The following is a 27,637-nucleotide window of genomic DNA, read 5'->3' as shown; positions in this document are numbered from 1 at the left end:
CACATTAAATGCAAGTCAGCACTGAAGCCTGGTATCAAGCAGCTTCAGCAAGAACTCCCTCCAGCCCACACCAGGCAGAGGAATTGCAACACGGGACTGTTGCCTCACATCAGGCATTGTGTTTGTCCAGGGAAGAGAACAGCAGTGCAATCCCTGGCAAGCCTCTAGCCTGCATCTGTGCTCAATATAGCAAAGGCTTGATGGGACATGCATACTGTAAGGCAATGGCAACTCGATGGGAATTAGAGTCCTGTCATTCACCCTGATTCCCATTGATGTTTTGGGATGTGCCTCCTCCTGACTCTGCAGGAAAGGGGAAGCTAGCAAGACCCTTCAGCAACTAGCACACAGTAAAGAAATGAAACACATCGGTTTACAGAGGTTTTTATTGTTCATTAAGGAAGCTTTTGTGCAAAAATCAAGACAATGTTCTTTAGAAAGCACGTGTCCCCCTAGCGTAACTCAAGCAGGTCAGGTGCCATGGGCCACAGGAAAGGAGACTAAAGACTCCCAGCAGTAGCACAGGATTTCTCCCACTTCAGCTCTACCAACAGGTTGCTAGCATAATCCTCCACTGCTAAAAACCCAAGAAAATTAAAACCTTGCCAACATGGAAGAGCAAGTCTCAATCCATCATGTTAAGAGAACACCATCTAGTTTAAAAGATCAAATACCATACTACATGCTGTAATGTAACCCAACCTGTACCTTCAGGGCAGCAATGCTGAAGAAAGCTCATTTCCTCCTATCCGGCATATCCACCCCACCTGGGATACACCACTGGAACCACTGCACAAGCCTGCCAAGACAGAAAGCTGCAGATATTTTACATTTCTAGGGGAAATTATTTTCCTTTTTAGAGCCACGAGTGCTTCAGTGTTCTGTACAAATGCAAACAGGAAAGACAAACCAGTACTGCTATCTGTCAACACTGCCCAGACATTTAGCATGTACATGTAGTAACTAAAAAAGCTGCAGTCAAGTGTTTTTTCATTAAAACAGCATGAAAATTACCTTGCTTGCTTCTAAAGCAGTTACCAGAGCTCCTGCCTCACCCAAGACACCACAGGGAACAGCAGCAGTTGCCAGCTCCTTTCTGAACAGGACTGGAATTTTCAAAGCTCCACCTCTGCCAAGCTTCTCCTTCCAAAAGGCTTCCTCAGAGCTACTTTGTGGTGCCTCTGTTTTGGGGGTTAACTTGACCAGAACCATGTACTACATGCTGCTAAGCAGTACAAGGTCCATTCTCAAGCAATGTAAGCATGATTCTCATTCGAGGCCCCTACACACCTCAAGGGCCTGACTTGTTTCCAGGGTAGCAGCCTGTCTCAAAAGGCTTTTGTTCAGAAGTTCAGGCCATTTCAGTGGGATGCTGCAGAGGCGTGAAAAGCAGGTTGGCAGGTATGCCAGCAGAGCTGCCAAATACCTACTACAGTGCTCTTAACTCTGCCATCTCTGCTTGCTACTCAGACACATTTCCCAACAGAAATGGAAGCTCTGGAAAAAAATTTATACTTTAAGGTACTCAGAAAGGTGAATGTCAAGTGAGAATGGGTGACAGCAATGGAAACTGCCTGTGAGCCTCACAGTGCCTCTGAAATTTTACATAACCAAAATATGCCACAAGAACAAAAACAGACTGAGGAACACACTGGCGGTTTACAATAAAACCCATTTTTCTCTGCACTCTGCCCTCTATGCTGAACTCGCTTTTGTCACAGGCACAGCCCCTGCTGACTTTCCCCCCCCTCGCCCCATCTTCTACCGACCCAGCTCACTCCACCTCCTTGGCACCCATTTGGCTGCATGTAGGAAGCTGCAAGACTAAGCAGAATTGAGCAACAAGGGTAAGAAAAAAGGGAGCCATTCCTTAAGTACATCAGCATGCTTCAGAAGACTGAAATCCCACAGGGCTTGACAGTAGCACACCCATGCTTATATCAAGTAGTTCAAGGAAATATAAAGGACATGATCAAAGGTTGAAGGAGGGTTTCCTTAACTGTAACACTACAACAAGCTATAAGCATGGTCACTCAAATGCAAATGCATCTTTTTTAGGTACGAGTTACTTTGAAAGTTAGCTGGACACAAGAAGCCCCTTCTCTGCATCTGTAGAGCTTTGAAAATTCCAGCCGAAGAGATTCCCAGGTTCAGCATTATCCCTTAAAGAGCTCCTTAGGGCTACACCAAAAATGACCATTCCACCCAGATGTTAAAAATGCAAAGCATGTAATCTTCCCAATGCTGACTACAGAAAGACATATTAAAATTTAGTCACCATCTTGTTCTTTTTTTGAATTAAAAGATAATAGCCTTGTCTCATTTCACTTTCTCTGCCATTCTTTCCAGCACCTAAAAAACACTTCAGCCTATCAATTAAAAAACTACAACACACCGACTATTTTTTAGGAGCATAATGAGTTAAACTGTACAATCAAAAATATCTTTGTTAAGTTGACAATGAAGATCTGATCCTTCAACAGCAGCACTGCTACAGAAGAGTTACAATAAAAGAACTTGAAGGTCAAATTATTAATGAGGCAGAGAGGAGGGACATTTGAGATACAGCTCTCCGCCAACCTCGGCCCAAATTTTTAAGAGCCATGGCAAACTTTCAGAACTGGAAATTCTTCTTCTAGTTCCACACATGACGTTTGCAGTGATCAACAGCCTAAAGGGAAAGAAATAGCGTACATTAGTGGAAAAAAGCCTGTTGCAAACAAGCGTGCATCTACACATACAATCCAGTACCCTGTCCTGAGCCAAGATCTTGGGGGCAAATCTCTTTCTCTGAAAATAAGTGTTTCCAGAGAGGACTAAAACAACATCCTCCTCCCCACCCAGAAGCTTCAGGAAAGAATGCTGATGACCCTTAGCCACTAAGGTGTGGCAAAGAAAGCATCAGCCCACAACACTGGAAGCCAAATTTTAGAGCCTGATGAGAGGTCGTGACATGATCTGCTGGACACAAGAACAGACTAAATATAAAGCTCACACTGTATGTTACTATAGATTCTGAAATGCTAGCAGACAGGTGGCAGATCAGAACAAAAGTGAGGGGAAGCCATCTTTAATAAAGTTAAGGGCTATGCAAGACCCTCTAATCAAACTCAACCATCTCTAGCTAGTACCCTTTTGATTCCTGAAGCTGGAGCTCATCCACTTGAAAGCATAGTGTAGAAGCTGGAAAAGTCACTTTTAAGTAGCTATCAAGGACCAATAGAAAACTTGAGGCAGAATCCTGCTTTACATACATTGCACTGAGCAGCAGTCTCCATGTTCTTACACCAGTAACCTGGACCCCAAACACAAGCATCATCCCCCAGGAGAGGCTGCTTAGCTGATCCGCAGACTCCAAGTTTCTGAAAAAAACAACAGCAGTGGTCAGCATCGTCTATTTGCACCAAGAGATCTCAACTCCAGCCTTACATCTGAGATTCTACCTGACTGAGCTTCAGGAGCTCCCACAGCACTACGCTCCACTGACAACTGCAGTCATGTTTGCAGCTGAACACGAAGCAGTAATCTGACACAAGGAAGAATTAAATTACCACAAGGGCTTCTTTGTATAAAGTTCTGAGAAACAGCTTCTAGAAAGGAAGCTTTTTCAATAAATGTCATTTAGCTTCTCATCACACTGAAAGCACACTACTACTGAACCTCAACAGCAGATAACCACTGGCATCACTTTTTCTCTATCCTTCCTTGCACAAGGCTGGCAGTCAGACAGCTGTCCATTCAGTAAGCCTGAGGCTTTGCACAAACACATTTGCTCCAAGCATTCAGCATGACGATTTTTATTCCAGCAGTTAGTGCATGCTAGACACTGAAAGGCATACAGAAGAGCAAGCAACACTATTGGAGCCTACACTCAATAGAACTATATGCAATACTCACAGTGCAAACGAAAGTGGGATCCATCATTTCCGCCAAGAGTTGCACAACCATGGGTTCATACTGATCCACAAACTGAACGCACTGTAACAAAACACAGGTTGAGAAATTCTGTTAAAGCCTTAGAAGAGGAAGATATGGACTTCAGCACGCAGTCTTGTACACTACTCTAAACATTCCAGTAACAAACTGATGAAGCAGAGGCTGGAGCTCTGCAGACTGAAAAGGACTCAGCACTACACTAATCACACAACTACATCATTTGTTGCTACCTGATACCTGCCTGCAACTGTATGCATTATGATGAGAAAGGGGTCAAAAGGAAAAGAACCAAGCAGAACAGACTTCTGGAAAAGAACCAGGCAGGACAGGCTTTGATTTGCAAAGCTTAGTCTCTAATTGCGAGCATTACTGCTGTAAATGTACTGAGGAAAGCACACTGAACAAGCTGGAGACAAACATCCTGGACAGGACGGCAGCAATGCAGTAATGACTCTTAAGCACTTTTAGCCCAAGTAGTCACTATTCACTTCAGACCCGGCAGGAGGAGGAATGCTTCCCATGAGTAACAGTCAGCCCTCTAGTGGAGAGGCCATCTCCACAGCACAGCAGATACTGGCATTCTCAGCACAGGCTAACGGCACCAATTAATAAATGAACCACAGCTATTAAACAGCCTCACAGCAGTTAGCAGGAATAGCTGTTTCATAGCTGCTTTAAGCTATGCATATAAGCAGTTGCCACTTGCTGACACTCAGCAACCACCTAAAAAGATTTCCAGGTAAATCTCGATAGTGGTGGCCTAACAGGTGCTGCTTTTTGCTGTCTCACTGGAATTAAATTATGCCAGCCTACTTCCAACTACTTTGTTAATCCCCTGAACAGGATCAGTATTGATTTAAAAAAAAAAAAGACCAAAAAAAAACCCTTTCAGCTGTTCCCACCCGCTGTTCTCAGCAAACCTTTACCGACTGCAAATTAGTACAACAATCCACCCAGCCAATTCAGTCCCTTAAAAGTCTCCATCTATTCAAAGGTCTGCCAACAGCCACAGATGGGAAGTGTGAAAACCTAAACATCCCGCACCCCAAACATTTTTCAACCTCTAGCAGAGGAAGGCTGATTACTCTCATAAAATACACTAGCAGATGCTTTTTCCAAATACTCCGCAAGATGCTTTGTCCTTCTGTTCATCTCCATCTGCCCTGCTCTGACTGGAAGGCAGGCTGCCACACAGCAAGGCCTGTGTGGTCACCTGACCGCCCCAGATGAAGCCTGCTCCCTCTTTTTTGCTCTGCTGCCCATGAGAAGCTGCTGTGCTTTGGTGTTAACTAGTAAAGAGAGAAACCTAGGAAGGATCAAGTTGCTGAACATAAGTCAGTCCCAGCTGCACCTGTGGACAGTTTGTCTCCAGCTACAGACCAAGGCAGTTGGTCAAACACAGATACCTCTATTATGAGTACCTGGACATTTATAGCAGAAGTAGACGCACTTGAGAGATGCACCTAAAATTAGCATGTAGACAAAGTATCAGGTGAAAGACTCAGAAAACAAAATAAGCATGATTATCACTGTAGCGCATAGGTAAATGCAACAGACCATCAGGTGAAACACTCAAAAACTGATGTAAACATAATCATCACTGTAGTGCCTATGTAAATCAAACAAAATCAACCAGGACAATTCCCAACCATCAACCAGACCACTGTATTTTTAGCCTGCCTCCTGTGTGTTTTACCTGATCACTGACAGACTCTGGCAGGAAGTGACAGACTTTTTCCAGTAAAGCTTCAATTTCAGCTGTTGTGGCATTCTTCTCTAGCTCTTTGTCTGCATAAGCTACCACCATCTTGCAGATATCACAGAAGCCACCTGCAGGTCTCACTACAACTGAGAAAAAAAAACCCACATCAAAATCAAGTGGTTAGGTAGTTCCCTCAGATAGAAGAAAGGAGGCAGCAAAGTACTAAAGCACATGTTCTCAAATGAGATATAATAATCATAGGTGAATCAGCTCATTTTGCAACACCACTGACTCCTCATTACCAACCTGGTGGTGGTGGAGGAGGCTTGTTGGCAGCACAGCATTTCAGCATAACACACACAGCTTCAGGATTTGTTGCCTCCAAGAGCATGTCGACCAAAGCCTGGCCATAGACATCAATGAAGTCCTTACACTGGTCCTTGACACTTGCTGGGAATAGGTAGCAGACCACTTCCATTTCATGTACAATCTCCTCCTGAAGCATAATGAAGCATATATGGCAAATGAGGAACAAAAATCTCTATTCATTAGTGCATGTTTTCTTCCTCTGTCCCACCCAAGATGGAAAACTTGCTCTCATGAAAACAGACGAAAATAACTTTCCTTCACCCTATGGCCCCACTTTAGCCAAAGCCTAGGAAGAAGTACCATTTCCACCACTTACACACCTCTGTCTTGTTGCTCTCCAAAAGGCCAGTCACTTCTTTCACCATGGTCTCACATATCTCACACAAGGAAAGAGCTTTCTCTTGAACTGAGGCTTTCTGAGCACACACGGAAGAAACACAAAACAATAAATTGGCACTTGACCATTTGACAGGAACAATTTGTAAAAGATCAGTTTAACAGCATTCACATTCAGGTGCAGCACACTTATTCATTTACCAAGCTGGCCAGTTTGAGCTGGATTCAGAAGGTCAGACAGAACACAAAACCAACCTTAAAAGTCTCGGTAAAAACCCTTTCTGAATGAGCAGTCATGACAATTAAGACTGCAATCCACAGGCTGTATAAGGAGGGGAGCTGAATTTAGTAGACATGGAGAAACAAACATCCCTACAGTGACTGGAGTCAAGGAAAGTCTGAAGTGTTTATTACAATACATTGATAACACAACTCTTGCTTCTAGAAAAAACACAGAAATTGAGGGACTTGAGGGAAATTGTTTGGAGCCTGTTAATCATAAGTTAATTGACCTCAAGAGACTCCTCTTTCCTAAAAACCCTGAGCCCAAGTCTTGTTCAAAGGCCATGAGAAGCTAAGGTGCTTCTCCAAGCTCAAGAGCTTCAGCATTCTGTGATCACTCATCTGCACATGCAAAGTGCTAACCCATTTTTAAATGTTATCAAAGCATAACTCCAAACGTAGAGAAAAATTAAAATTCAGCAGTTTTCCCTGTAACATTTGAGGTGTCATTTAGAATGCCTACTATACACTACTACTGGAGGAGTTCCCATTTTAATCCTAACCATTACCATACAGCTTCAATTTAATGCAGGCTTTGCTATTCTAACAAATTAATCGGCTCTCCTACTTCACAGATCAGCATCAGAAACAAGAGGTGGCCAGGAATTTATATGCAGGGAGACTTAGATTATTCTACACATAAAAGCCAGTATTTTTCTATTTCACCTATTTCATTACACTAAAGCAAAAAGGAAGGTAAAGATGTTGAGCACAGAAAGTCTACCTTACCTCCACTGTTTCCATTTTTACTTCATGAACCACTTGAGCTGGTACCAGAGTCCGAAGGGGAACAGATTTCACAGAAGAACAGAACCCAACCATGGCACAAATGTCCTTTGGTTGCTGGAAAGAGATGTATAAGCAATTTTTAAAAGCCTAGAAGACTCTGCCCTTTCTATGGCGCCTGTGAGTAGGCACAAAGTTTTAAAAGGCTCCAACGTAACTAGAAGTTTAATGACTACTTCTACTTCGAGTATCGCCAAAGCATTTGATATGGTTATAGGCAGGACAACTATCAGATGAAGTTTAGCATCTTTCCTTTGACAAGGAAAAGGTCAGGCCACATCCATCTGAAAACCCCATTTATCACGAGCTATGCAAGCCCTTCAAAGGAGTTGACTTAAGAGCTACCAACACCAAAACAGGCCACCAGCATCACATTAGATCTGCATCCACAAAGCTGCTCCCCTGAAAGCTTTAAAGTAATCACAGAAGAGACTAATCATCCTGACTCCAGAGTTCACCCAAAAGCTGAAAGAAATGCTAGCAGAAAGGACTCCTTTTCTCATCCACAAACTACCTTCTTTAAAGCATCCAGTAACATCACATTTTGCAAAAAGAAACACATTTCCGCATAACTGAAAACAGCCTATAAGAAACAAAGATTAACCATGTTAAAACCTAAGCTTTTTACAAGCATTAGAGGTAACTATTTCAAGTGTTCTTATCACAGTAAGAGGGTAAACACCAAACAGAAACAAACCCTCTCTCAAAGGTTTTAAAAAACATACTACTGTTGTGGTTTAAGCCCAGGCAGTAACTCAGAACCATGCAGCTGCTCACTCGCTGCCCCCTCTTCTTCCCCACAAGTGGGGGTTCAGTCTGCAGCTAATTAGACAATTACTAAATGCAAAATGTAAATGCCGGACATGAGGTAAACTGCTCTAAGGCGGCCACATTACATCTACACAAAGTGAGAAAGGCTGTCCAAAGTAATATGCAAAACTTGAATTTTCACACCTGAATACTTAGCTAAAAAAGTTACCTTTGGTGCTACAAATAATTAGAAGATCGTACCCTGTCACCCAGGCATCAAGCTTCTTACAGCAGAAGCTTATGCAACAGTTAATACATCATGCCACAACCTCATGCACAGGCAAAAGCAGTATCTCAAAGATATAGTGCTGCTTCAGACTACTCCAGGCAATATCTTTAAGTCAAGCCCTTTGGTTCATGCATTGTAAGAAGCATTTACAGATATTAATGTTACAGCAACACGCACATACACACAGCATGCTCTCTCACAGAGAGATGACAGACACAAGGTCTCCCAGGGCTGGTTAAATTAAAAGCCCAAACAGCTCTAGAAAGCAGGACCCTAAAGGCCTCCCACATCTTCTTTTCAATTCATGTACTCCAAACATCTATACCATTCTCCAAGATTTAAGGGTTAAGAAAGAAAAGCCCTGGGGACAGCTTCACTTTAGGCCTTTTGAGCCCAGACTTCAAACCAGAAGCTGATAGCCACTGGCATGCTTCTTCTACATCTATCCTTCTTGTACAAGAGTGAGCATATTTCCTGCTCTAGTGCCCAAAGCCTAATCAAGCTGAAATCTTAGTAGCACAAACTGGTAACTGGAGCTGGAAGTAGGAATGACCACTGGAGGAGAAATCTATAGTCTTTCCTATTTTAATTACATAAATATCCCTTGTATCTGTCAACACTGAGTACAATCACACCACGTAAACAGCTATTCAAGCAAGAAGTGAACTACAAGCCCTTTGAGAGCAAGAAATGAACTACAAGCAGGCTATCACCACAGGCAAGTTGCTCACCTACCTGATCCTTCTGTTGACAGGGAAGATTGGAGATAGAGGAAGAAAGGAGAAATTAAAGATAACAGTTAAGAGAAAAAAATGTCAGGCACTTGGAACTGCATATACCGTCCATGAAAATGATGGAATATGACATGGTCCCCCATCCAAAAGATCCTTAGCATTGCTACAGCAATTCATTTAGTTGCACAATGCTAACCAGCATTATCCATTCAAAGTTATTAAGGCACCCTGGGCAAGACAAGTCCCAAAGAGTATGAACACTCAGCCAGATGCAAGGTGTGGTCACATTCCAGTTTCAGGTATTAACACCACACTGCAATGCAATGCTTAAAATGAGAAACTAACTGTATTTGGAAGATCTGCTTCTCCTCCAAATGCTTAAGAAGCAGTGTAAAATTCTAAGTAGCCTTTAGAAACTTAAACAAACCAAAAGAAAAGAAAACACCACAAAAAAAGCAACAACAACAGTCACTATGTTGCCAAATTCAGGTTCAAGTCTGTTGCATACTCTATTCATAAATTCACCTCTAATTTGTTATGTTACTTGAGGCATCCAGGCACTGCACTCTCTAAGGAAAGACTTAGCCTTTTTTCTTAAAGGCTTTGAGATCACTGGATAAAGAGGTGCCATGAAGGTGGTCAGAGATAAGATATTTTATACGTTGCTACAGAAGACAAGAGCTGGCGCACTCTCCATGGCTCCTACCCTTTCCACGAATCCTATAAGGAGTCTAGAGACAGCAATTCCAGAAGAAGGACATTTAGTCTTGCTCTAAATAGACACATTATCTTTAATACAAGAATCAATTTTGCTGTAATATGACAAGGACCAACTAATACGCTTAACAGTATTTGGTGGGGAGGGCAGTAGTGTAAGCACAGGACTGAGATAAGAGTATCAAGGCACATAGGTAATGCATCTCCTGCGTTTCAACAGATAAAATTGCTTTTGCACCACTAAAGTGGTTGTGAAAGAAGAGGAAAGCACTAAAGAAAGCATTCTAAGATTGAACTTACTATTTAATTAAATGCCAAGTTCAAGGTGTTAATTAACACCAAGACTTACATAGCAAAGGTTCTCTTCAGACTTTTACTGCAGTAAATATTTCCCGTTTCCATATGTTAGCTACACAAAGTAGAAAAATGAACTAAGAGCAAATATTACGTTCTATTGATCTTACCAAGTGCATCATCATTTGGATAGCCAAGTCAGAATATTCAGAGATATAGTTCTTGCACTGCAGGAAGCGAGAAAAGAGTCTTGTAAATATCAAACCATTTAAGCTGTAAATTTAGAATTTTCTAATACTTCAAGATATTAGTTGACTATTCTGTTGTCTTTCAGACCTTGTCCCAAAATATAAGATGGCATTTCAAGGTATACAATCATTGCACACATGGCTGCTTATTTGGTAAGTCCTTCTCTCTTCCTCTTAGGGCAAAAGCACTCTCCCTCACTGATACAACCACATTACCCTGCCAGATCATTTTTATGAAAAAGGCCCTGAAAGGCTAGCAGGACTCTCTTGTCTTTTTCCTCCTCCCCAGTCCCATACACACCACCCCACCTAGCTTTCTTGACCGGAAAGTTTATTATTTCACTGTTATATTGTTTATAACTTTTATGTTTATTATTTTACTGTTATACCATGTAACATATCCTACATGTGACACACTCTCTTTAGTTACACTAAATAGAGATTGTGCTGAGAGGATGAAAGCACTGAACAAACTGTTTTATGTGTGCACACAGGAACACATTTTTAAACAACAACAAAAAAAGCGCCTACCATATCAGACATTTCAGGTCCCAAACGGTCACACTCCTCCTTAGCATGAGCAACCAAAGACTTTACAAAAGATGAGTTTGTCCTCACAGCTTCCTGAACATCAGTAACCAGCTTAATGCAATCTTGGCATACATCCCCACTTCCCTAGACAAAGAGTGAAAGGAAAAAAGTTGACATACCTTCACATAACACATTTTAGAAGCTTCTGCTACTACCAAGTTTTAAAAGCTATTTTAAACTGTATACAAACCTTAACTAATACTCCATAGAATACTTAAAAGCCTAAGCTAATATAAATAGACAAGCTACTGCTGGTATTTGCACCAGCCACTAGATGGAGATCAGGTACCTACTTAGCTCTGAAACCCAAGATACCCGTTAAGATATCCAACCTTCAAAATCTCTTTGCTTTGTTACAGACCAAGTCTGGCATATATGTTACATGCTCCACACACTGCAGCTTGTTTTCCACCCACGACTGTGTAACTCCTGTATCTATACTTCCTATCAAGATGCAGCCTCTACTCACCAGTTCATTGTCTCATCTACTCCCCTTTATCAACTATTTGTTCTTTTCTGATTCAGTCTGTCACCTCTGGATTGAGAGACTATGCTTCCCCCGAAGGGCACATATAGGAGATTACTCAGAATGCCAGAGAATTCTTCCTCCTTTAAACACTGGTGTCAGACTTGCTCACAGAAGAAATTTTTTCCCAGTAAGGCCTGCTTGACTTATACAGTCCTGGATGGGAACAGCCTAGCACAAGACCTGTCTTTATAAACTGTGTTTGTTAATCCAGGATTATACCCATGGTCCCCAGGGGCTACAACTATCATCTTACTTAGCTTTAAACCCACAGGTAAAGGCAAAAGGTAGTTGCCTTTATGCAGCAGCACAAAATTCAACAGAAGGCAGTCATCCAGGTGAGGAATATCAGCTTATTAAGTACCCAGTACAGCAATCCCTTACTGAGAATCATCAAGAAGTTGTTATGCAAAGGAGCACTGAAGAGCAAATGTTTTGCTTCAGAGTTTCAATTGCACACTGGAATAGCACTGCACCCTTACCTTTGACTTCTGCTTGGGCTTGTCCTGAGGGTAAAGGAGAAGAGGCACATTAGCCATGAATGGGGATGCCAGTTCAGAGAAATCCAGCTCTGGTATCTTATTTGACTGGAGTTGTTTCTGAAGTTTCACTGCTGCAAGGTGCTTCTGAAGGGATTGACACAGCGCAAGGGCACTACATACAACTTCAGGTTTATCCTAGGGGAGATACAATACATACATAAAGCCTTAGACTGATGGCACTTTTACATGAAGTTCAGAGTATAAAGTCATTCAGCTGAAACATGGAAGGGTTTCACAGCAAGGAAGCAGTTTTCAAACTTACACCATTAATTGCAACACCAGTGATCCACACAAGACTGAAAAGTCATATGCACAATCTTGAAAGAGAAATTCTATGAAAGAGAAGTTCAGGCATAGACAGGAACAAAACTTTTAATTCCAACAGTTGCAAACTTATCTACTTACTAGCTCTTCTTTAATCATATCCATGATAACGGGTAGGTATGAATCCACAATTTCTTTGCACTCAGAGACCAGGCCTTGGTCAGGAAGAAACTCGCATGTCTTTTCCAAGTAAGAGCGGATCTCATCCTATAAAAGATGAGGTGGGCTACAGACTATCAAAATATATAAGTATGTCTGTATCAAACGCTCTTTCATTCCCAAAACACGTAACAAGCTCCCCCAAGAAAACCCCCTTGAACTCATACAAGGTCCAAGCAGCTGGGAAGCAAAACTACAATGCAGTTTTACACCGTAGCTCTATTTTCCCTAGGCTTGGAGCCTGGATCGATGAGACCCTGACAAAGTGAAAATGAAATACTGCTTGCATAGCCTGCACAACACAGTCTTGCCAGCATAGACCACTTACATTTAAGAAGAGGAAGTGAAATTACAGACCAATGGGACAGCGAGTTGTTTATATAACTCTCAGGTTCACAAGAGAAAAGGGGAAGAAGCACCCACAACCAGAATAAAGCCTACTTGGTGTAGTCTAGGGACTGCAGTATCCCACCTTTGAAGACTGATGGCCCACTGGCACAAGAAAAAAAATTATTAAGCTTCTACAGTCAACCAGGGATGTTAGAGCATGAGAGGATTTGCTAATTTCTAAGCCAGAAAAGGCTGTTTAAAAGCCTTTTACCCCATGTACTCTGGCCATTTTCAACATCTGCTGCTTAGGTTGGAGGGAAAAAAAAAAAAAAAAAAAAATCACACAGACTACCTCCCTTCTACCACCTCACCCCTCACATTGTGATCTTAAGACAATGAAATTAAATAATGCCTATGGGCAAGGAGAAGTGGAGCTGTACTTACCTCAGTGCCATTATCCTTCAAAACCTTGCCAGCTACTGTCACAAGTTCCTTACATAAGTCACAGGGGATACTGTTCTGGAGAAGGAAGCAGAGTTTAAGACAGACTTAAGTACCTGTAAATGCAGTGTGCAAATAACAATGTAAAGAACGAGTATCATGTTTGGAATGGAAGTTAAGGAAGAAATGCAACTGGGGTGGAAAGATGTTTTTAAATAGCGAGGCTATTCCAAGCATGTTCAGCTCCAGTTTCTTCAGTACATAAACATGGTATGAAGAATCAGGCATGCTACCACTTACTCATTTCATCTAGTTTCACCTTCCTTGAAGTATAATGTATATTGCCTTGAGAATCATTCTCCTGAACCTCTTTTACCTTACTCCTCAGAGTTCACACTTACTAGAAATCTAAGAACTTTTCAGGATACTTCACACATTTTAGCTGTGCTCTGCCATTGACGTACCTCCCTTTCCCTACTTTTCCACAAACTGAAACGTATCTTGACAGATATAGCCAAGGTAGACTGAATGCATCTTTAACTACAATGCCTTTTCCCCCTAGAAAATTGTGAACCAATACCACAAACTACAGCTGCATCTAGTAAAGCAGCACTCATATTTAATACAAATGCAACTTGAAAAGCCACACTAAATGTACTATTATTTACTGTTATTGCTTTCATAACTTAGTATATGCTGCATCTTTTGTGGAACATCAACTTATAAGACCTAAAGAAGCAAATATTTTTTTGTAATAGGCCTATCAGTTTGGCATTGTCCAAATAAAGAATAAGAAAAGGCTCTATGAATTAGGAGTAAGTTTGCTAGAGGAACAAGTCTCAATTACACTAGCTCCTTTCCACACATCACTTGGTGATTGTGCAACAGGTCACAAGAAAAGTCAGCAGACAAGTTGTGCAAGTCAGAGAAGTGGAAAGCAACCTTTATCTAGGACCCAAATTAAGGCATAGTATCCAAGGCACAGACAGATGTAGCACTTAACTCTGATCAGAGACTTTAAAAAAAATCTTTATCAGCATATGGAAACTCAACTACAGGTGAGAAGAAGTCTCAGTAGTCAACACTTACTACGGTAGGCTTGTTCCAGACATTCTGCTGGCAGTGTTTCACCGCTCCACACTGTGATGCTGTCCGAACACTCTGACACCATACCTCTGGACCCTTCACACAGTCCTTCTGCCACAAAACAGGGCTTGCCACAGCTGTCAAAAAAAGAACTGTTCTTTCACAGTTGCATATTTGAATGATTTCCATGCAAAACAAGCAGGTTAATGCTGTATCTACCACCTCTCCAGTACACCACTTAGCTTTACTAACATTTTTAAGCACATTTCAACCCAGTAGTTTCTGTCCTGAAATGTAAGAATGAGTCCAAAATAGACTTTGCAGCCAAAGAACTCAGAAAAACCTTAACAGTTGAACTTCTCTATTGAAGTGCTTGAGTCTCTGCACCTCAGCAGTCCATTCCCCCATTATCTACCTTTTGAAAAAGCCACACACACCCCCCAAAGAAAAAAAAGAAAACCCCACAAGAAAACCCAAAGAATTTTGCTTAGCACACAACTCCCACATGAAACAGAGAAAATGCTCATTGCAAAGACCTACACTTTCAGACAGCTGGCTCCCAAAGCTACAAGTTCTCTGCTCTCCTGTCCTACTGCCCTTGCATCACTTCCACTCTGAAACAGCAGTCTAGCTGTAATTGCTGCCCGCATTCCTTTTCCCAGGTAAACCACCCTTTTCTCATACAAGTGAGCTCTAGGAAACTAACTGGATCAGAAGCCACAACACACATTACATGGAGGACTTAAGAGCCAGGTGCAGACCAAAACAGTTACCATAAAGTTTCAAGACAGGCAAAAGAGGGACAGAAAACAATGTGAGACATGTTCTATGATACAGTTTTGAAACCCATTAAATCTATTAGGACTTTATTTCCTTTTGGTCAGTTCCAAAACTATGTACAGAAAAATCTGTGGGGTGAGAAAGGAGAGGAAAAAAGAAGTGCATCATGTCCTTGTCTGGACATTACCTCACAGTGCAAATGTGAAATTGGCTTGCAAACTACAAAGTTTTGAGGTAAAACACAGAATACCATTTCTGGACAGTCTTCCTAAAGACATGTAAAGATATGGACTATTAGTAAGTCATAGGGCAAGTTAACCAACTTGCCCTGGATTAAGCTGTAGCAATTCTTGTAAAAAGCGATTTGTAAAACTTAACAATACTGCTTCTTAGAAGCTGGTGTGGTGCTGTGTTTTTGACTTTAGTCTGAGAACAAGGCTGACAACACCGATGTTTTTAGTTGTTGCTAAGTAATGCTTACGCCAATCAAGGACTTTTCAGTCTCATGCTCTGATAGTGAGGAGGGGCACAAGAAGTCAGGAGGAAGCAGAGACAGGACACCTGATCCAAACAAGCGATATTCCATACCACAGCACATCATGTCCAGTATAGAAACTGGGGGGAGCTACCCAGAAGGCCCAGATCGCTGCTCAGGTCAGGCTGGGTACTGGTTGGCAGGTGGTAAGCAGCTGTATTGTGCATCACTTGTATTTATTTTTTTTTCCCTTTCCACTTTTAGTTTTATAATCTCTCCCCTTGTTACTTCCTTTATTATTATTATTGTTGGTAGAAGTAGTGGTTTGTATGATACCTAAGTTACTGGACTGTTCTTATCTCAGCCTGTGGGAGTTGCATTCTTTCGATTCTCCTTCCCATCCCTCCCTTGAGTGGAGGGGGAAAAGAAAAGGGGAGTGAATGAGCAGCTGCATGGCTCAGAGTTACCGGCTGGGCTTAAAACACAACACAACTGCACATTTTAACTGGCTTTTCAAGCTTTCATTATTGCGCTGCCTGGACAGCAAGACACTGAACTTCCCCTAGGTTTATAAACCATCCCATTTGTCCATAGGCTCAAATTCTTCATCAGCCAGTCTCCTGTGTTGCACTAACCTATGAATAAAGATATGACTCCTAACAATCTTACAGCAGACAGGCTCCAAGGAAATCTGTCATAGTCTCTGCCTACAAGGCACTGCTGTCAAAGTTTATAAAAACACCCCAAACAACAGAACCAAAACATTTAAACCTATTAGCTGTATAGGTGCTGTTCAGGAGCCATTATCCTCGCATCAGCGCTGTTTTTACACATCACAAAATGCTGTAAAATTACACTATCAAGCAAGTAGCAGGAATAAGGCCATTTCATTCCTATAAAGTTTCTAGGAAGGTTATGACGGAAGAACAATCCCTTTCCCATTTCCTTTTAGTGTGTGTTCACAGCCCAGAAAGCCAACCATATCCTGGGCTGCATCAAAAGGAACGTGACCAGCAGGTCAAATGAGGTGATCCTGCCCCTCTACTCTGCTCTTGTGAGACCTCACTTGGAGTATTGTGTGCAGTTCTGGTGTCCTCAACATAAAAAGGACATGGAACTGTTGGAACAAGTCCAGAGGAGGACCACGAGGATGATCAGGGGACTGGAGCACCTCCTGTATGAAGACAGGCTGAGAAAGTTGGGGCTGCTCAGCCTGGAGAAGAGAAGGCTGTGTGGAGACCCCAGAGCAGCCTTGCAGTATCTGAAGGGGGCCTACAGGGATGCTGGGGAGGGACTCTTCATTAGGGACTGTAGTGACAGGACAAGGGGTAACAGGTTAAAACTTAAGCAGGTGAAGTTTAGATCGGATATAAGGAAGAAATTCTTTACTGTAAGGGTGGTGAATCACTGGAATGAGTTGCCCAGGGAAGTTGTGAATGCTCCATCCCTGGTGGTGTTCAAGGCCAGGCTGGACAGAGCCTTGGGTGACATGGTTTAGTGGGAGGTGTCCCTGCCCATGGCAGGGGGGTTGGAACTAGATGATCTTAAGGTCCTTTCCAACCCTAACTATTCTATGATTCTAGTTCTTGGTTTGTAGTTATTAGAGGATCAACTTAATGGCCGAATTACCAGTGCATCTACTAAGTACACAGCCACAGCACACCAAACAGAGAAGATAAACACTGCCTTATAGGTGGCATTCTGCAGCTCTCTCAGCTGTCAATTTATAAAGCGTGTTTACACTGGATTTCAGAGGAATGACCCATTTAAGAAAAACGTGCTTTGCATGTTAAATTTCCTACACAAGAAGGTTGCCACTCTCCCAGCAAAAAGCCTAGGCTGAGTATTATTCTTCAGCAAGATAGCACACTAGGGCTGCTTATAGGACTAGCAGTAAGACTTCAAAACTCCTAATAATGTACGGTTAGCAAAATATTTACAGACAGCCTATTCTAAACAACAGGATTATTGATCTGGAAGCACTAAGAATAGCTCAGTTTCAAGTCAGACTGGTCAGCCAAATAGCTGTCAGCTCTGGCAGGATGACAATAACCAAATATATACTTAGTTGAGGGAAAGTTATTCTTCTCTTTCAGATACTACTACTGAACTGTGGCAGAAAGGCTCTGCAAGCAGAGTCAAGCTCTGGCTACAGTCAAGCAAGACCTTGACTTTAAACAGTGGAATTAAGGGCTTTCAAGTATTTGCAAGTCTAGCTTTTAACCTATGCCTTTAGTTGTATAAATCAGAGCAAAAATTACTGCCCCTCCCCTGTTTGAAACACACCATAAAACTAAACTATAAAACTACAATAGTTACTCTAAGCAGTTTCTCAAACTCAATCTAGCAGGCCATTTAAAAAACAAACTGAGGAATTCACACCACAACTTGTACTGGTTTGACCTAGCTCTTAATAAACTTTTAGGTTTTGTTTGGCTTTTTACTTTTAAGATCCTGTCACTGTGTGAGTTTTCAGATCCATACCAGCTTCAGCAGAACATCTAACAGTTCCTTTTTTCTTTTTTCTTGTAGCATCTGACCTGGTCATTTTAAGCGCAGGACAAAAGAAACACTACACTTCTGAACTATGCTTACTTATCAGCTTTTCTGGCTTTATGCCTTTAACAAATTCCCTGCTGCATGGCTTCCGTATCAAATCGATGCTTACATAGTCGGTCACTAAGGCTGACTTGCCAGGACACAGCAAGCGGTATCAGTAGAGCAGCAGGGTTTTGTCAGGTTACAAGACTGAGGCAAAAGAAAACCAAAGAGCAAGGCAGTACTCTTGAAATCTTTGAGGTGAGCAAAGTGCAGATAATTCTGTTGGGGGGAGAAGGGGGGAGGGTTAAAATTAATTGATTTTTGGCAGTATGTTAACTACTTGACACATGTGATTGCACTGCTTTGCTGCATCGTGTCATGCCAGTCTGGAAGAAGTAGCTTCTGAGAAGCAGCCTACATGGTCACATTTCATTCAGATTCTGCTCAAAGCACTACCACTGAGCACACAGTCACTTATATTTGAGAGTAAGGACACTGATGTTATCTGCAAACCTCTACAGGGGGACGAAAGACAAAAATCTCAGAAGAGCTTGAGACCAGCAGGGACAGCAAAGAATGAGAAGTCAAACTTAAGTCAGTGAACACAGAAAACTAGTTTTAGGATGCAGGTAAGCACTGCAAACACCTTCCTGCTGGTATTACTTGAAATTCTCACTCCTACACATCAGAGCAAGATGAAATGCCAATATGCCTACGTAACTGTTCCATTTAAAAAAGCCAACAAATTTAGGAAACCTGTATTACCTATGCCACAAGGATGAACACTCATCTACAGAAAATGGAGGAACAGCAGTGTCCTTTCAGTCACAAACAACACTGAGGAAGTTTTTCCCTTTTGAAAGGCAACTCTACATTAGATGTCACCCATACAGATCCTTCTGATCAAATGATGACTAGGCAAATTTATTAGAGCCACACATTTTAGAAAGCAGCTACTGAACAAAGACAACACACACTAAGCATGGCTTCTTTTTACCTTCTACAGTGACCTTAAATATAGTTGAGCTTGTATTAACTTATTCTATATTATGTTGAAATATTTGTATTACATAACTCACTGTCTAACATGAAAGGATGCACCTTCATTGACCAGTACCCGCCCTCCCTTTCTGAATGTCCCAGGAAAGAAAAAACAAAACTAAAAAACTCTGCATTAATTCAGATCTTTCAGATTCAGTAAATAATAACCTGAAATCTTTTAATGTTCCCAAAACTTTCTGTCTTCAGCTTATTTTCCTATTTAATTATGAAACAGCATTTTTCCTCATATATTAACTTGTGTTTCAACAAAAGCAAACACACCAGTGAACTGCATTAAGACCATGTGCTGTTCCATAACAGAATGAAGTTTTGAGTCTTTACAGCTATCCTGCCTGTTCTATCCTGCTGCAAGAAGAGTGACACCTTAATGTGGTATTTCACATCCCCACCACAGCAGCAACCCAAGAGAAAACAAAGCACTGACAGTTAATCTCACACAACTCTTAATGCTTGCTGGATAAACCAAATGGGATTACCTTCTTAGTTATCTCTGGCATCCCTTTGTTTTATATATTGTTCTTTATTTTAAGGTCATCCATTTTTAAATAGATTTCTCCTTTCTCTGTAGATTAGCTCTCAACAGTCACATGTCATGCCCACCCAAACTTGCCCCCCTTCCCTGATGTTCTTGCAAGCCACTATTTTTAGAGCACCAAATAAGTTTATCTGTAAAGACCAGGGTGCTTCTTTACTTGTCCTCTTCATTGGTTGTCCCTTTTTGAACCACTTCAGAGATGTGGTTTCTTCAGTTTCATAAGAAAAGGTCTTTTGCTCCACCAAGTTTTTCCTAAATTAAGCAGAGAAAGAAAGTGGAGGAGGAAGGAGAAGAGGGCATAGAAACACAATCCATGTATAAAGGGTACATCTTTCAGATGCATAAGATTTCAGCTTTTCGGGCTTCTAACCAAGCTGACAGCCCACAGGCACCCCTGAGTCCTTGTGCATATTTGCAGCTTGTCAAAACAAAACAAAAATAAGAGCAATTCATACCCACCCTGACACTCGAGTCTGACAGAAGAAGTGATCTCCCAGAGCAAGTGTTGCTACAGAAACACCGCCTGAAGCCCATCAACATAATCAAAATACTCCAAAAGCTGAAGGGTAACAGCAGAAAAGGAAGGAGAAACCTCTTCTTTGAGGCCCAGGCCAGCAACCTAACACTGCCAGAACACTAGTAACACAGTACTGACAAGTGACAGCTACTGAACATCACATGGGACTCTGCCAGGAATTCACACAAAATACAGTTTAAAGGCTGTGAAGATAAGGAGAAGCCTGCACCTTGCTTCCACAGTGGTATTATCCTATATACTTCAGCAACTGTCTGTGTATCCCAGAAACTTCTTCAAATGCTAACTACCACCTCCTTCCTGGACACTAGGCATCTGGAATGGAAATGCTAACATATGGTCAGAAGTTAGGGAAGTAGAGGTCATAGCCCCCTCAGACCATACCACCTTTTCTATGTGGAAAGCTTAGAGCCTTGCATGTGAAAGCACAGTTCAGTTCTCCACTCCTCTTCAGGAAACAGGAACCTAAAAGAAAGCTTATAATGGCTGGATTACCATTATTCAAGGACAGCGACTGGAAAATTGCTAGATAATTACCTTTCCTGAAAACATTTCCCTTCCCTTCCCTGAAGCATTTGTGTTACTCTTCTTCCAGAGAAAGCCAGACTGCATTTCTTCCTGAGATTCTCAGAAAAAGCATCCTAGGCAATCTCCTCCAAAGCTTTGCTGTATCTACTAATGAGACTCTCGTGATCACACTAAAATTTAACACCTTATATAAGCAGTTATAGCCCTACAAACAGGGATTCTATATGCGCCAGATCATATTCCCTAAAGAGCCAGAGAATAAACCAGAAAATTACTGTCCAAAACAAATGCAGATGGAAGACACAAGCATCCTGCAAACCAAATTGCTAGGAAAAATCTGGTGTAAACAGCATTTTTACAAACAAAATCTGCAGTTGGCGAAAGGAAAGCAATGACTTGCTCTTAACTTTAACAGGTTGAACTCAAATGTGGAAGACAACTTGAGCAGCTGTCAGCCCTTATGCCTTTTTATGACAGTCTAATTTGTTCCAAGTATATTAATTTATTCATTAGGAGGGATGCGCTTTCCTAAGTTCTTCCACTTGCCAATGTTAGGAGAAAAAAAAAATATTTTGAGAACTGCAAAACCATAAGTGTGTTTAACTTAAAAGAAGTCAAGAGGGATCAACTTCTCTTCATCAAATGTTACGAAGTGTCAACAAGTCAAGGACTGACCTCAACCTGAAGTTATCTGAAGGGCTAAATACTCACAGCTTCTCTGGTCAGTTCAGGAGTTTCAGTAGAATTTCAGAAGTTGTAACCACATCACACGCTAGTAATTCATGCCAAAGGTCTACTGTGCCTCTTAGCATAGTAAATTAATGAGGCAGTAAAATGACCAAGGTATTTGAGAGATTACAGGCAATTTGCAGAAGAAATGAATGAAATCTGGCTAGCTGTCATCATGATTTCAGATGTTAGTTAAAAATCAATCTTCCTGTCCAGTATCTGCTGATGAAGTATCAAGTTCTAAACATCTGTAACTAGCACAATTCGTAAGTTTTGAGTTAACACCATGACTGGAGTCTTCCTCAAAGCGGGAAACACATTCTCATTTTGGTATGCTACTTTTGCTATAAAACATTGCTCTTACCTCAGATGCTCCTTTGCTTCCCTCATGGTAAAAGCAGCAGTTTGTGTATGTACAAATAATCACAAAGTTAAAGACAGCAGAGAACAGGATGCGCAGAGACAGTAAAAACAGCTCTACTATCCCAGTAAATTGTCGCAGTTACTGTAAAGGCTGCAAAAGAGTAATTTCCACATTGACTAGAGGCTGCTACCAGGTTAACAAGCAAGCCCCAGCTTCTGCCTGAGATTTTTCTATAACAGAATCTTGAAGAGATATTTGGATGCTCAAGGACATCTGGCAGTCCCACAGACTAAGGTATTTCCCAAGAAGTTATGAGACACATTTCTCCCTGCAGCAGATCCCTGTACAAACGTTTTGGACAAACTTGTCCATATCCATGCCTTCTGGGTTTTGTTTGATTAGTTGGTTGGTTGGATAAGGCGGGGGGAGGGGGCAGATTTCATGCGAGTCTTTGGAAATTCTGTATTAACATCCTCCTTCCTCGAGACAAATGTATTTATACCACGAAGAATGGCAAAGTTTACTAGTTATGCAGAGAGCCACTTCTGTAAGAGAAGACAAAGTTCCTGGCCACAGGTTACAATGCAGTCCCAGCAAAGCACAGGTGAAGTCTAGAAGCATCTAGAAACTTCAGAAAACAGAATGGCAGATTCAGGACACCACCAGTAACAAATAGAATAGTCATCTTGGGAGTAATACTTTTTTTTTTTTCCCCACACTGCTGCCAGAGAACTGCTTTACTGCAGAATGAATGCCAGACATGGAAGACAACCCAACAGGAAGCTCCCTTAGGAGAAGGGAAGACATCAGACCCCCACAGCTGAGCACATAAAGTATGCCAGAGGAATGAAAAGAGACATGTTAAACAGCAGCTTCAGGGATGACAGCAGTTAGAGATGGGAAAGCCTGGAAAAGGCAAAAATGTACTGCACAAGGTGAAAGAATAATGTTCCCAGGAGTACAGTGATGGAAGCAGCTGACAGCAGGAAAGAAGTATTACGGCCTGATCTCTTCATACTAATGACTTGCATCCCAATGTGAACAGCCAAAGGATTTTAAACTGTTACATTTGGAAAAAAAAAACCAAGCTTTAAAATATCACTGCAAGATTTATTTACTCGGCATCTTCAAGAAATATATCCAGTCTTCTACAGAAGACCAGAACGGAGTTTAAAACTAGTCAGGGTAAACAGTGTAAACATGAGCCTCCTCACTCCAAGAGGAAGAAAAATACTGGTATCTGAAATTAAACATTGCTCCCTGACCAAACACAAAAACAAGCATTGCCTTGAAATAAATGCACACACTTCAAAGTCCACAGAAGTACACCTTTTAACTTGTAATAGGAACTCTGAGATCTTAATAGCAGCAAATTGTATACAAAAGCTGCCACATGAAGTGAATGACAAAAAAAAGCTTAAAGTGAAAGAAAACAGAAAATAAACTCCAAGTAAATCTGAAAAGAAAAAAACAACCCTCTTTTGTCATGCAGGTCTAAGGCATTGCCCCAAACTTGCTTTGTAGAATCAGTTCCACATGGGATATTGAAACAAAAACCCACTGGCAGCCAGCAGTTAACTGGTCCTGCTTCTCCAGAAAAGTAAAAAGCTTCCTACATGTTACTACATCCTCCCTGAAACAGCACAGTCCAACCTCCCAGAGAATCACAACTGACATTACCATCACCTGATGGACACACATTCGGCTCTGCTGACAAGCTCCTGCTCTCATCTCACCCTCTACATCATTGCAGTTTTCAGATTCCCAGAACTGCTTCTTTGTGGTATGCTGAACAGCACAAACTGAGATTGTAAAAAGACCACATCAGACTCTGGAATCTCTGCAGATGCAATCTGTTTTGCGGGGCGTGACCATGACCAGGCAGAACAGCTTGCACAGCTCCTCCAGACACAACCAAGAACAACTCTTTCTATTTATACTTCTGCAAACAAGAAGGAGATTGTGCAAGGGCAGGTTTACACAAGCCACGTGACTGGTGCACTAGTGAAGCACCACTTCATTATGCTACAGTTGTAAGGCGACACACACCCACAGTATTCCCTGTTATTCCTCTCAGAAAACTGGGACATCATTTTGAGATACAGGTATCTTCCACCATTTGCCAAATTTAAGCTACACTAGTGGGCTGCATCAGCCTAACGTTTTTGCTAGAAACCACATCCTCAACCAGAACAAGCTTGCAAACTACAGAACATACTCTATCTGCTTTCTCCACATCCTTCCCAAAATTCAAGTCAGACTAACACAGCCTTCAGTCTTCTTAACCTTAGATGTTCTGACAGGTGTTTTGCTTGATGAATTACAAATTAGTTTGAAATCTTGTAAGGACAGAACATTAAGTCTACTATTTTAGCAGTGGAAGGGTGTGAAATAATCACAAACTTTTTACTTTCTAAACTTTTATTTTACCAGGAGGGAAAAAAAAAAAAATCACCAAAAACAAACAAACAAAAAACAAAAACCAACCAACCAAACAAGCAAAATCCACCAAAAAACAAAAACACCCACAAAAAAAGTTCACTCAAGAGAAATGGAGTTCTACTTTAACTGTGCACCCAGCCTTCTTTCTTTCCTGGTCTCAAAGACAAGCACTCATCAAAGAGCACATCAGTAGTCTGGAGAGATCCTGAGACCTGTATACCCTGCTTTAATTCCTTCGTGTCTCCCTTAAAGGGAAGATGCAGAGAAGGCTGTAAGTAGGTCAACTAAAAACCCTTGTGGCCTACCAGCCATGCTGTAAGCCAGCCAAGTAACTCTATTAGAATACGCCAAGTGTGGCTGGAGTTTGATACAGCTAATGAGTTAGCTTAGCAGACAAAGGCATTGTTTCAAGTTGTTACAGCAAAATCTTCAGAAAAAACTGCACAATACTATCACAGGTGAGCCAAATAGCATTCATAACTGAACCTTGGTGAAAAACACAGGTGTTTGTGTTAAAACAGTGACTTTCTAAAGAAAAACAGGCCTAACAAGTCTTCTGCTCAGCTCAGTTGCATACACATGCCTTTAACAGGCAGACCAAGCTAACTCTCACTGCTGAACTGGTTTTTCTATCTCCTTAAATACACTAATAGGAAACCTGGCGAATACTTCAAGGCAAATCCTTTTCACTTTTAATGCATAAGAAATGACAATGACTTTAGTGATTTGGAAACAACCCCAGTAAAAACTATAAATAGTGGCAGTCAATTCAGTAGAGGGCAGACAAATACAGAGAGGGAAAGCTCACATTTGCTTTCTTGTTTCCAGCTCCAAAAATCTGAGATTCTCCATTAAATCATGTACATATCAGTATATTAAAACTTCACTTAAGTACATGACTAGTGTACAGTCATACAAGATCGCAATGACATAATGTACTGTAGTCTGCCAACTGATTATTCCTACGGCTTTTAAAAAGGCTAGTCAGGTTTTAGTTTGGTGTTTAGTTGTGTTGTTTTTTTTTAATTCACTTGTGAAATACTGCAGGTTAAACTTGTAAGCAAATAAGCTCTAGGGTTAAAAATCTTTTAAAGAAAAATTCACCAAAAAATATTGTGCCTCACTGTATTAGACCTTCCAATTTGGGGGTTGCTAGCCATTCCATGCCATAACCTGAAAGCATATTACCCTCCCCAGTCAGTCTGTGAATCATTTCTGCAACTCTGTCTAGCTTCTTCAAAGTACAAAAGATAAGCATTGCTTTTTTTAAGCTCCAGCCCTAACGTTCAAGACAAATATCAGCTATTCTTCCCACCACCATTTTCACCGCAGCAACAACATGTAAAAAGGCAGCAAGCAGCAAAATTAGTGGAATTTTCCACGTGGAGCAAGAGACCTTAATGAAATGAGGCTGCTAAAAGCACGAAACTGAAAAAGCTACCTCCTGCCATCTTAAAGAGGATTAATACCCATCTACGCCTGAAGTGCCAAGGATAAACAGAGCTGCTGGCAGAAAAACAACTTCTACCAATTGCTTTTACTTGGCTCTATGAGGTTACATGATTGTACGAGTGTCAGATAGGGATACAAACTGATCATGGCTACCAGAGCGCCAGGAGAAAATCATTTTCCTACCAGCAGTGGGAAAGGCTGGTTTCTCACAGGGACTTCCCTCTTCTCCCTGCGTTTACCTGATCGCTGTTTCTGGGCGACTTCTCCCCACCCCCGTACAGCTTTCCCATCACAGTAGCCACCCTGAAGGTGCCCTTAAAACCCTCGCTTCCCCCCCCCATCGCCGCCGGCCCTGCTCCCCCGGCGCTACGGGCGGTACCGTTAGGCCCCACACCGGCCTGCGACACCGCGCCCGGCAGAAAGCTCCCTTTGACCCCAACCCTCCCTTATTGCTGCCTCCTCTCCCTCCCTATGCCTTCCTCGCCTCCCTGCCCGCCTATGGGCAGCCAGGCCCGGCAAGTCCTGCTGAGAGAAGACAAACAGCTTTAAGGACAGGCCACCTCAGCCCCGCGCCCTCACAGCGCCGACCACCCTCAGCCCGCTCCTTCCCGCTCAGCCCCTGCTGACGAGGCAGCACAGCCCCCGAACCGCGGGGCTAAGCGTGAGGGGAAACGCGAGCAGGAGGCGTGAGGCCGGTCTGGCGGTACCGCTTACCGGCCGCCAGGAGCCCGAGGAGGCAGACGAGCCGCCGCGCCATCACGCCAGCTCCCGTCTGCAATGCGGAGCCGACAGCGCTACCTCCGCCCGAGATAAAGGCTGCGCCGGGCGCCACGGCGCATGCTCGTCCGCCGCACCGGCCCCCGCCCGGCTCTTGCACATGCGCAGGAAGGAGGGTGGGCGCTTCACCCCTTACCCGTGTCAGCCCGCTGCGCATGGCTCGTTGGCCGGATCGCTTAAGGGGGTGGAAATGGCCGTGGTGTCTGCGATGGGCTCCCTGGGTAGGGGGAGCGAGTTCCTTCTCGGTGAAGCAGCCTTGCCAGGTACCTGCGTGGTCTGAGGGAACAAGAATTATATGTAAAGTTAAGAAACAGCGTGAACTGACATACCTCGCAGCCTCTTACTGCTGCCACATCCTTTGCGCTGCTTTAGCCAACTAGAGCAGCAAACTAACACAGAAAACAAAATGCGGTGTTTTCTTACAGGATCAGCAAACCGAACCAGGTCAGCCGAGAGCCAAAGCTGGTCCCTTGCAGGCAGAAGCCAGGTTCAACAGGGCTGCTAGACAGCTCCTCTCTTAAACCCATGCGCAGGGCACTGTTGCTGGAGAAGGGGTCCCTCTAAGCTAGGTACTTCTCATAGCCTGGAGAGTTCGGCTTGGGTATCTTCTGCAGCATCAACGTAACTCACAGACTCATCAAGTCCGAAGTGCTCACATCTGTGAGGCTCATTCTCCTTGGTTCATGAGGATCTACATGGTACTGCCCTTCACCTAAGGGTGTACATGGTATTATTATGTTAGGTCTCTACCTACACGGTCGTTTGTCAAGGACCAGACTTGATAACATTTAAAGCTTACTTGCAGTTTAAGGGTTAGGAGGAAGTGGATCTGTTCTGATCTACTTTGCCAGTGTGTACCAGACAGGGTAATGCACATTTCTCTTCTTCTTACTATCTTCTTAAAATTAAAAGTCACTGTGGGAGGCTTGTTACCTCCGTCTGCAGGACACAGCAGGGAAGCTTGATGCTTACACA

General features: G+C 42.3%; 1 protein-coding gene across 1 annotated transcript; it reads right to left on the bottom strand.

Moving 5' to 3' along the window:
- Positions 1 to 368: 368 nt before the first annotated feature.
- Positions 369 to 26,726, bottom strand: PSAP (prosaposin). Its single transcript, XM_057403315.1, has 14 exons — positions 26,600 to 26,726; positions 14,446 to 14,579; positions 13,360 to 13,434; positions 12,508 to 12,633; positions 12,043 to 12,237; positions 10,975 to 11,118; positions 10,366 to 10,422; positions 7,355 to 7,468; positions 6,328 to 6,423; positions 5,945 to 6,134; positions 5,633 to 5,784; positions 3,898 to 3,978; positions 3,255 to 3,362; positions 369 to 2,671 (listed from the first exon to the last, which is right to left on the bottom strand). The coding sequence occupies exons 1-14, from the start codon at positions 26,640 to 26,642 to the stop codon at positions 2,636 to 2,638; spliced, it is 1,551 nt and encodes a 516-aa protein (XP_057259298.1). The 5' UTR covers positions 26,643 to 26,726; the 3' UTR covers positions 369 to 2,635.
- Between the last annotated feature and the right edge of the window lie 911 nt (positions 26,727 to 27,637).

The sequence above is a fragment of the Pezoporus wallicus genome, unplaced genomic scaffold (assembly GCF_028554395.1).
Source record: "Pezoporus wallicus isolate ANWC-B61680 ecotype Strahan unplaced genomic scaffold, APGP_CSIRO_Pwel_v1 contig_4264, whole genome shotgun sequence".
NCBI classification, from domain to species: Eukaryota; Metazoa; Chordata; class Aves; order Psittaciformes; family Psittacidae; genus Pezoporus; species Pezoporus wallicus.
This window is presented reverse-complemented; position numbering and strand designations above follow the sequence as displayed.

Excerpts from the sequence above, each read along its gene's own strand:
- PSAP (XM_057403315.1), bottom strand. The coding sequence starts at position 26,642 with ATGGCGCGGCGGCTCGTCTGCCTCCTCGGGCTCCTGGCGGCCG. Across the intron at positions 10,423-10,974 it reads GACCTGAAATGTCTGATATG|TGCAAGAACTATATCTCTGA; the intron begins GTAGGCGCTTTT and ends CGCTTCCTGCAG. Across the intron at positions 2,672-3,254 it reads AGACTGCTGCTCAGTGCAAT|GCTGTTGATCACTGCAAACG; the intron begins GTATGTAAAGCA and ends CTTTCCCTTTAG.